Here is an 11,227-nt window from a genome sequence, read left to right on the forward strand (position 1 = left end):
ATCAACGAACTGCATGCGTTTATAGGTGTATTGCAGACCATACATTGAAGGATTGGCAGTATTTTTTTCAGTACTTTGATTTGTGTTTCATGTCTATCATAAGAGTTATCTCTCTTGCCGCAATAAATTTTCCTGTGTGATATATATTTTATATGGGTTATCTTATAAAATAATAGAAATTAATATATTTCTTATAAAGAAGAATGTGGATACTATCTTAAAATTGGATATTCTGATTCCTGAAACCTATGACGTTAGTTGACAATGTGAAATAAGGAAACAAGACTCTTTAGGGGTAAAAAGCCAGACCGAAAGAAATCGAACGTAAACATCCGGAAAAGAAGCATACTGCTAATAATTTCTTGACAACAGTCAGATATTCATGTTAATTGATCATGAAGATTTATCAATTATGAGCATAAAGCTATGCGTTTAATCTATCATTTAAAAAGCTAGGTCGACAACATAGGGAAGGCGGCTTTAAAGATTATAAAAAAGAGAGTGCACATGTCCGGTACAAAGACCGGCTTGTTTGTGGTTGCTCGCCAGATCAGGCGGACTTTGGACCTAGCGAGGGACAACATGAGTCTGCTGAAGTGTGGCGTGTTTTTTGCGCTGGGATGTTTCCTCTCCTACTACCTCGGTCTGTCTTGTGCCCTGACCACCCTTATTGTGTTCGTGGTGTATCTGGCCACAGGGGGCTGGCGTTTCACCTGGGTGGTCATTAACACCCTCCCCAGAGATTTAAAGTGAGTGGCATTAGCAGAATAACTTTGTATGACCTGTCAAATGTTGCAGTATTTGTATGTTCATTTCTATAATTTGCCATTTGCATTTTATCATGTCTTCCGTTTGCATTTTATAGTTTTCCATTTATTCATTGAATGTTTGAATTGATTTCCAACAAAATGTAAAAATGCACAAATTGAAAATTATACAAAACAAAGGAAAAATTATATGATAAACATGAAAAATTATGCATTACAATACCAATGGAAAAAATTATAGAATACAAATGAAAATATCATAATTAATTTTAACTGATAAATGCAGAATTGTACACTAGCTATAAGATAAAAAAGATTACAATGCAAATGGGAGAATAAAATATCGCAATGTTTGACATGCCATACATGTGTATCATTATTTATGATTTGGCCTTTGAGAACCCCACCTCCTTCCCCAAAATTTTAATGTTAATTAGGAAAAACATGTATATTCTGTAATATACATATTCCAAATTTTCACTGGATATTTTTTCCTCTTTAGGGCTCTTCAAGTTTTGATAAAGCTCAAGCTTGAAACAAAAAAATATATTGCCAATGACACCACAATAGCTGAATTGTTCTCGAAGACTGCAGCCAAATATCCAAATAAAGACTGTATACTGTTTGAGAAGCAGCGATGGACGTTCAAGGATGTGGAAATCTATGTAAATCGTGTCGCCAATTACTTCCAGGAGGAGGGGTACCAGAAGGGAGATGTTGTGGCCATTCTGATGGAGAACCGACCGGAGTATATCTGTTTCTGGCTTGGTCTCTCAAAGATCGGAGCTGTAGCAGCCCTGATAAACTATAACCTCAGAAACCAACCCCTGGCTCATTCCGTTATTGCAGCAGAAGCCAAAGGCTTTGTATTTGCTGGGGATTTGTCAACTGGTATGTATAGGAAATGAAAGATATAAATTTCATTTATTCACTCACAATGAAAAGAAAAAAAATAAAGATAAGATGAAATAATGAGCAAAGACCAGAATTACATTCATAAGAGAGAGTTGAATTTGCAAGAAGAGGTACTTTTGATGCACTTTGTTCTGTATTTTTTTTCCAGCTGTGGAAGAAATAATGCCTAGTCTATCAAGAGAATTAAAGCTTTATTGTGTTGGAAGTCTAGTCAGTTCAGGACTTTCACCAATTTTTATGGATCCAATTTTACAGAAAAGTCCAGATTTTCCTCCTAGGAAAGTCAGGGTTAAGTTTACAGGTAACTGCTGGAGTATTTAGGATTTTATACAATCTCTAAATAAATTTCAGTCAAAATATTTCTAAGGAGAGAATTTGAGATGAATAACCCCTCAATAATTTTTATGTAAAATAACTAAAATTGCTATATTACACAACTTTAATCATACTGGCAACTTGTTATTTAATTAACTGGAGAAAAAGTATAAATGTCTGCCTTAAAGCTCCTTAATTCACACCCTCATTAAAATCTTTAAAAGTGTTACTAGGCTGCTTACAAATTTCATTTGTGCGTATGTAAGCATGGATTGAATTTTAAGATTGAGCTGAATAGTTTACTTTTATCTACAAGGCTATGATAAAGAGAACCACAGTGGTGAAAATAAAGTTCATTTGCGTAGCTTGTACATTTTTGAAAGCATAAATATTATCATAATAATTTTCAAATGATATGTTTTGTAATTACTTTATTTGACTTTCTTTTCAGATAAGCTTTTCTATGTATTTACATCAGGGACAACAGGGCTTCCTAAGGCAGCAATCATTAGTCATTCTAGGTAAGATAAAATATAAAATACAACCCTTTGTTATTGACATCTGAAACAATAGTGTAAACCTTGTTGTATCAACTACATTGTGTATAACCTGGAGAAATTAAATATTAAACTATATCTCCCAAAATTCATGATTTTATATAGATGGCTTGATAACAATTATTCTGATTTTCCCCTTTGAAGAAGTTGTTGGTTTAAGGTATTTTCTGATAATTGATATCAGCATTGAAGGGTCAATATAAACTTTGAATTATTTAGACGAATTTTCAAAAAAAAAATCATTGACATTTCAAAAGAAAAAAATATTAGATATTTTGCTTGCAAATAAGACTCACAAGAGATTTGAACAAAGCATTTAAGTTTGTCACAATGTTTACAGGTTTAATTACATGGCTGTAGCAGTGAACCAGTTTATGAACTTGACTGACCAAGATGTGCTGTATGATTGTCTGCCCTTGTATCACACAGCAGGGGGCGTGGTGGGGGTGGGTCAGATGATCATTGCAGGAACAACACTAGTCATCAAAAAGAAATTTTCAGCCAGCCGATTCTGGGATGATTGTGTTGAATACAAATGTACTGTAAGTAATCATGGTAATGCAACCAACTAAGCCAACAACTAAGATTAAAAGTGTAAAATCTAAATTTAAAAAAAAAATCTTATCTTTTCTTGGTAGACAAGTTGTTTAAAGTTGTTACATTTATTATCTGCAGGCTGGTCAGTACATTGGGGAGATTTGTCGATACCTTTTGGCTCAGCCAGTGAAACCTACAGAGACTCAACACAAGGTCAGGGTAATGTTTGGAAATGGCTTAAAGCCACAGATCTGGAGGGAGTTCCAGAAAAGATTTGGAGTGACCCAGATGGGAGAATTCTACGGGGCCACAGAAGGAAACTGCAATACAAGTGAGTGTTGTCTTACAGAAAATTAGATAAAATGGTTATAAGAAGTATTATTACTAGGCAAGTAATATTACTCAAATGTAAGGATATTTATTAATATTTTAATTAAAAATGTAAATGGTTATTTTTATAACTAGCAAATTTGACATGGGTTAAATTTATTAAAAAATTAGGATATCTGATATTTTTACATAAATTTTACGTTAATTTTTGAATTTTTTAAGTAAATCCAGACAACACTGTTGGAGCAGTGGGCTTTACAACAATGATTGCCCCCTTCTTGTACCCCATTACATTAATCAAAATTGATGAGAGAACAGGAGAGCATGTCCGAGACAGAAATGGGGTGTGCATCCGGGCAAAACCAGGTTAGCTACTTACTACTTAGGCATGTTTTGTTGCCAAAAAAGATGAACAATATTTATCTGCAAGACTAAACTATGGAAAGGAATCACATATTCATTACCTGTTCTAGATCAATTGAATGTAACAAATCATTATACCCCCCGCAAACGAAGTTTAGGGGGGGTATATTGGAATCACCATGTCCGTCTGTCCGTCTGTCCGTCTGTCCGTCTGTCTGTAGACGAGACTTTGTCCGGACCATTACTCGGAAACTATTGGAAGGATTTGTCTGAAAATTTGTACACATATTATTCACCATATGAAGTTGTGCACCTGATATTTTTCATCTTGATTGGATTATTATTTTGAATTTTACAGGTGTTTTTTCATTTTTATTTTGGGGTTTTGTTTGGACCGTTTCTCAGAAACTATCGCAAGGATTAATCTGAAAATTTGTACAATTATTATTCACCATATGAAGTTGTGCACCTGGAATTTTCAACTCTTTTTGTTCATTTTTCTGCATTTTACCGGTTTTTTAAAATTTTAATTGACTTGTTCATTTTGGGCTCATGTATAAGGTTTGAGACATAGAATCTAGAATATCTGTACAAAAACATGAACTACAGCTTAAAACTACTCATAAAAACTTAAAAAAAAAGAAACATCAAGTGTTAAAAACAGTTTTTACATTGCACAGAAGATAATGTAATTTCATTTGTCTCTTGGGAATAATGACTGGACATGCATCCAGTTAAAGATAAATTAATGAGTTTGGTGTTGGAAGTTGTTTAGGCATATCTCTTATCAAGTGTGTGTGTGTTATCAAATCTTCAGGGAATAAGGCACAAGAATTAAAGATCTCTCTTCTCTTATTCTCTTAATTGTAATTTATTGTCTGTCAAAACACTTCATTACTGGATGACCAGTTCTTTATTTTCAAAATGCATTTCAAATTGATATATCAAGATTAATTTGATTTTGTATAATGGTTTCTTTTTTCAACAATCAGTTTGCAGAGTGACATAACACATAATTGCAATATATTTTTTTAATGCAGTAATGAAGAAAAATTAAATGATAAAAATAAAAAAAAATGTTACAATGGAATTACAATGTATTAGTATTGATGTTTCATTTGGTTGCACCTCCGTTTCATTCATAAAGAAACATGATGAGCAATTTTATTTCACTGCAAATTTTTTTAAGTAAATTGTGAACATCTCTAGATCCATAAAGTATTTTTGAATTGGCACCTTCTCTGAAAAACTCAGCGGGGGGTATTTGTCCCTATTGGACAGTTCTAGTTTATTTTATATACAATATCAGTGCACTTTATATTAAGACATATTTGATAGAGAATGTTCCTATTTGATGTTTTTGTTACAGGTGAACCGGGAGAATTAGTGGGTAAAATCGTGAAAGGTGACGCCCTTCGAGAATTTGATGGCTATGTCAGTCAACAGGCTACAGACAAGAAAGTGTGCTCTGATGTGTTCAAGAAAGGAGACAGAGCATTTTTAACAGGTAACCTCTTCCACAATATTATCCCGGTAGTACAGATCATAAAGTTAAAACATTGCAGATTTGAACATGTTCAATGGAAAATTTCTGTTTTATTTTATTTACATATAAATGCACCTTTTATTTTTTATGAGTGAAATTTTGATTACGGATAAGTGTGGATATTTTTAAAAAAAATTTTTAATGGATTTTCTGATCATGGATAACTTTTGATATTTCTATCTATTTTAGATGATTTTCTGATAATGGATGACTTTGGATATTTCTATCTATTTTTAGGTGATATTTTGATTATGGATGAGTTTGGATATTTTTATTTCCGGGACAGGACGGGTGACACATTCCGCTGGAAAGGAGAAAATGTGTCGACTTCTGAGGTGGAGGCTGTCATCAGTAACATCATCAAACTTAGTGACGCTGTAGTGTACGGCGTAGAGATCCCAGGTAAAGAAATTGAATCAAACTTTTATCTTTGCCTGGTATTTTTTTTATCAGTATGGATGGTGTAGGTAAGACTTAGTACATGTAGTACATAAAGAAGGAAAAGTAACCATAATGAATTCTTGTGTTCCAGGTTTGGAAGGAAGAGCGGGGATGGCAGCCATTGTTGATGAACACAACTCCTTAGATCTGGATTATCTCTACTCGGCACTACAGAAATCACTCCCAGCGTATGCTAGACCTCTCTTCATCAGAATCAAGAAAACTGTAGACACAACAGGTATGTTTATTGACCTACTTGAAAAAATACATTTCATTTTTAAAGTGTTCATACATTGTCATTTTTAAAAACTATAATAGTTGAACTTTGATATCTGCAATAGCTTAAAAAACAACAACAACAAAAAAAAACAACATGGATTTGTTTAAGTCAGTTGAAAGTCTCAACCACTTATTCTTAAGTGTGTTGCCCTTGATATTTAAAATTTCCAGATATCTTGGAAATTTTTTCTCAGTACCATTGATTTTGAGATAACAAAGTTTGTAATTAAAATCATATTAAGACCACTAAGCACAAGAAAATAACGAAAAATATTACAGTGTTATTGGAGTTGCACTATGGCAGATGAATGATTAAAATGCACTATTTTGCTGATTTTATAAATCAGAATATTATTTTTAGCTTTTCTGATCACATTTTGTCCGTCGTCCGTCCGTCTGTTCAGCTGTCCGTCTGTAAACTTTTCACATTTTCGACTTCTTCTCAAGAACCACTGGGCCAATTTTGACCAAACTTGGTACAAAGCATCCTTGGGTGAAGGGGAATTTAAATCGTTAAAATGAAGGGACATATCCCCTTGCAAGGGGAGATAATCAAGAAAAGACAAAAATAGGGTGGGGTCATTAAAAAATCTTCTTCTCAAGAACCACTGGGCCAGAAAAGCTGAAACTTATGTGAAAGCATCCTAGGGTAGTGTAGATATTAAATTGTTCAAATCATGACCCCAGGGGGAAGGGCGGGGCCACAATGGGGAATCAAAATTTTACATAGAAATATATAGGAAAAATCTTTAAAATCTTCTTCTCAAGAACTACTGGGCCAGAAAAGCTGAAACTTATGTGAAAGCATCCTAGGGTAGTGTAGATATTAAATTGTTCAAATCATGACCCCCGAGGGAAGGGCGGAGCCACAATGGGGAATCAAAGTTTTACATAGAAATATATAGGAAAAATCTTTGAAAATCTTCTTCTCAAGAACCACTGGGCCAGAAAAGCTGAAACTTATGTGAAAGCATCCTAGGGTAGTGTAGATATTGAATTGTTCAAATCCTGACCCCCGGGGGAAGGGCGGGGCCACAATAGGGAATCAAAGTTTTACATAGAAATATATAGGAAAAATATTTGAAAATCTTCTTCTCAAGAACTACTGGGCCAGAAAAGCTGAAACTTATGTGGAAGCATCCTGGGATAGTGTAGATTCTAAATTGTAAAAATCATTACCCCCGGGGGAAGGGTGGGGCCACAATGGGGAATCAAAGTTTTACATAGAAATGTATAGGAAAAATCCTGGAAAATCTTCCTCTCAAGAACCACTGGGCCAGAAAAGTTGAAACTTATGTGGAAGCATTCTTGGGTAGTGTAGATTCTAAATTGTTCAAATCATGACCCCCGCGGAAAGAGTGGGTCCACAATGGGGAATCAAAGTTTTACATAGAAATATATAGGAAAAATCTTTGAAAATCTTCTTCTCAAGAACCACTGGGCCAGAAAAGCTGAAACTTATGTGGAAGCATCCTGGTATAGTGTAGATTCTAAATTAAATCATGACCCCCGGGGGAAGGGTGGGGCCACAATTGGTAATCAGTTTTACATAGAAATATATTGGAAAAATCTTTGAAAATCTTCTTCTCAAGAACCACCGGGCCAGAAAAGTTGAAACTTATGTGGAAGCATTCTTGGGTAATGTAGATTTTGAATTGTTCAAATCATGACCCCCAGGGGAAGGGTGGAGCCACAATGGAGGGATCAAAGTTTTACATAAAAATATATAGGAAAAGTCTTTGAAAATCTTCTTCTCAAGAACCACTGGGCCAGAAAAGCTGAAACTTATTTGCACATGGAAGGATCCTGGGGTAGTTGATTTCAAAATGTCTTAATTATGATCAGTGGGGTAGGGTGGGGATACATAATGTATTACAAGGGGGAAATCTGGTAAAGAACAGAATTGTCAAAGCTTCTCAGGTGAGCGATGTGGCCCATGGGCCTCTTGTTTTTTTTTGTTTTTTTTTTTGCTTCATGAAAATTCAAGAATATTATTATTAACTTTAAGGTAGTAGGATAAAAACTTCATTGTATCATTAGTGTAAAAGTTCATATTATAAATGAAGAAGAAAATGATGAGAGAGAAGTACAATTAATCACTTGGGATTAATTATCTAGTCTGCTGCAGAAAAAGAAGGCTTATCTTTATCTGTCACTTTAAGATTAATGAAAACCTTTGTCTGCAACTGCTGTTTGTTTTGAAGTTAAGGCCAAGCCTTCATGATATGTATATGCATTCATTGAAGGCTAGCATTTTATTTAACACAAACTTCATTATTGTTTAGATATAGATTCAGTGTTGAGTTGTTCTTTACTGCCTTATGTAAATACAAGGATATTATTTACAGATTTTTGGATATTCAGGAATTATCTTGAATTTTTAGCTCACCTGAGCCAAAGGCTCAAGTGAACTTTTCTGATCAAAATTTGTCCGTTGTCTGTCGTCGTCGTTGTCGTCAACTTTTCACATTTTCATCTTCTTCTCAAGAACCACTGGGCCAATTTGAACCAAACTTGCTACAAAGTATCCTTGGGTAAAGGGGATTCAAGTTTGTTCAAATGAAGGGCCATGCCCTTTTCCAAGGGGAGATAATTATGAATTAGAGAAAAATTAATGGCATTTTTAAAAAATCTTCTTCTCAAGAACCACTGGGCCAGGAAAGATGAAACTCATGTGGAATCATCCTCAGGTAGTGTAGATTCAAGTTTGTTCAAATCATGACCCCCGGGGGTAGGGTGGGGCCAAAATGGCCGATCAAATTTTTACATAGGAATATATAAGAAAAATCTTTAAAAATCTTCTTCTCGGGAAGCACTGGGCCAGGAAAGATGAAGCTCATGTGCAATCATCTTTAGGTAGTGTAGATTTAAGTTTGTTCAAAGCATGACCCCTGGGGGTAGGGTGGGGAAATGGTTGATCAAAGTTTTACATTGGAATATAAAGAAAAATTTTAAAAATCTTCTCAAGAACCACTGGGCCAGGAAAGATGAAACTCATGTGGAATCATCTTCAGTTAGTGTAAATTCAAGTTTGTTCAAATCATGACCCCCGGGGATAGGGTGGGGCCAAAATGTCTGATCAAAGTTTTACATAGGAATATATAGGAAAAATCTTTAAAAATCTTCTTCTCAAGAACCACTGGGCCAGGAAAGATGAAACTCATGTGGAATCATCTTCAGTTAGTGTAAATTCAAGTTTGTTCAAATCATGACCCCCTGGGATAGGGTGGGGCCAAAATGACCGATCAAAGTTTTACATAGGAATATATAGGAAAAATCTTTAAAAATCTTCTTCTCAAGAACCACTGGGCCAGGAAAGATGAAACTCATGTGGAATCATCTTCAGGTAGTGTAGATTCAAGTTTGTTCAAATCATGACCCCCGGGGGTAGGGTGGGGCCAAAATGGTCGATCAAAGTTTAATACAGGAATATATAGGAAAAATCTTTAAAAATCCTCTTCTCAAGAACCACTGGGCCAGGAAAGATGAAACTCATGTGGAATCATCCTCAGGTAGTGTAGATTCAAGTTTGTTCAATTCATAATCCCCGGGGGTAGTTGGGGCCAAAATGGCCGATCAAAGTTTTACATAGGAATACATAGGAAAAATCTTCTTCTCAAGAACCATTGAGACAGGAAAGATAAAACTCCTGTGGAATCATCCCCAGGTAGTGTAGATTCAAGTTTGTTCAAATCATGACCCCCAGGGGTAGGGCCGATAAAAGTTTGAAATAGGAATATATAGGGAAACCTTTTAAAATCTTCTTTTCAAGTACTTCAAAGCCATGCTTAGTGATATTTATAGGGAATCTTCCTCAGGTATTGTAGATTCTAGTTTGTTCAAATCATGACCCCCTGGGGGATTAAAATTCAAGTCCCCTTCCCCCCTCCCCCCCCCTCAGTAAATTTTCAGTTCTGATCTGATATGTGCTTTTTTCTAGCCAATTGCTCAGGTGAGCGATGTGGTCCCTGGGCCTCTTGTTTTAAAATTTCAAATGTTTGAATTACCTCTTTTAATAAAACTTTTCATGAAATGCAGGTACCTTTAAACTGAAGAAGGTGGATTTACGGAAGGAAGGTTTTAATCCTAGTGTTGTAAAAGATCCATTGTATTGTTTAATTTCTGGAAGATATGAACGCATCACGGAGCAAGTGTACAGTGATATCTGCAGTGGAAAAATCAGGCTATAGTCAACGTTTGTATTAATTGGCAGAAACACACAAATAACATTAGTGTGTAATCAAATGATACTCAGGAAATACTTTGGTATTTCTACAGGAAATAAATATTCAAACTGACAGGAAAGAAATGTTTTAATGTAATTAACTTATTAAGTGAATTGTGATTGAAAACCAACTCTATCTCATGACAAGTTGAATTTTATTTATTTTCATAATTTTTCTATAAGAAAAAAAATGTTATAAAGAAGCGTGTACATGATATGAGCATGTGTAAAGTTGTGTAAAGATTTTGGCTGAGATTTGCTACTTCCTCAAAACCAAGTTACAAGTATAAAACCTACATATTGACACGTACGAGTTACATAGAAGTGCTGTTTACTTTCCTTGTATGTAATAACATTATTTTTCAAAAATTTTATTTAATACAGATATTACATTTCTCACTTGAATTAATAGGGTACTTCTATCAAACTTGTTGACTGTCGCTTATTTAAAAAACTTGATTAGGACAAAACTACATGATTTTTACAATTCAAATTTTGTTATGTAATGGTTGTGTGAATATACATGTATTAATGTGTGTTTGTGGAATGTCAGTGAATGTGTTAAAATATAATAATGAAAATTACATGCTATTTTGAATTCTTTTTAAAGATTTAAGTATGTGTAGTCACTAGTGTGAATTACAGGTACAAATTAAAGGGTTTAATTGAACAAGCACTTATTCAAACAACTACCATACATAAAACATTTCGTGATCTGTTGTGGTATCTTGTAATGGTAATGGAACAGTTAATAAAAGCCTAATAGGCAGCTCTATTTGGCTGAAGTAGCAATGGTGTGGGCAGATTTGAAACCTTCCACTTCCCCTCAGCTAAAAATCATTATGAACTGATTAATGACAACTACAAATTTTTTCCTAATTAGACAGTTTGTAGCCCTGCGTTCTTGTGAAAAAAATATGCAAGTCTCAAAATTTTGCATTACTTGACATGA

At 34.5% G+C, this 11,227-nt stretch overlaps 1 protein-coding gene across 1 annotated transcript; it reads left to right on the forward strand.

The window, feature by feature from the left end:
- Positions 1-314: 314 nt before the first annotated feature.
- Positions 315-10,859, forward strand: LOC134266369 (long-chain fatty acid transport protein 1-like). The gene is made up of 11 exons (XM_062748620.1): positions 315-749; positions 1,270-1,658; positions 1,831-1,983; positions 2,449-2,518; positions 2,895-3,096; positions 3,230-3,422; positions 3,644-3,787; positions 5,154-5,291; positions 5,568-5,732; positions 5,863-6,009; positions 10,089-10,859. Exons 1-11 carry the CDS (start codon positions 508-510, stop codon positions 10,238-10,240), a joined length of 1,995 nt encoding a protein of 664 aa, XP_062604604.1. The 5' UTR covers positions 315-507; the 3' UTR covers positions 10,241-10,859.
- Positions 10,860-11,227: the final 368 nt, after the last annotated feature.

The sequence above is a fragment of the Saccostrea cucullata genome, unplaced genomic scaffold, assembly GCF_032062105.1.
Source record: "Saccostrea cucullata isolate Sc308-1 unplaced genomic scaffold, CSIRO_AGI_Scuc_v1 ctg10518, whole genome shotgun sequence".
Classification (NCBI taxonomy): Eukaryota; Metazoa; Mollusca; class Bivalvia; order Ostreida; family Ostreidae; genus Saccostrea; species Saccostrea cuccullata.

Excerpts from the sequence above, each read along its gene's own strand:
- LOC134266369 (XM_062748620.1), top strand. The coding sequence starts at position 508 with ATGTCCGGTACAAAGACCGGCTTGTTTGTGGTTGCTCGCCAGATCAGG. Across the intron at positions 5,292-5,567 it reads AGACAGAGCATTTTTAACAG|GTGATATTTTGATTATGGAT; the intron begins GTAACCTCTTCC and ends ATCTATTTTTAG. Across the intron at positions 6,010-10,088 it reads GAAAACTGTAGACACAACAG|GTACCTTTAAACTGAAGAAG; the intron begins GTATGTTTATTG and ends CATGAAATGCAG.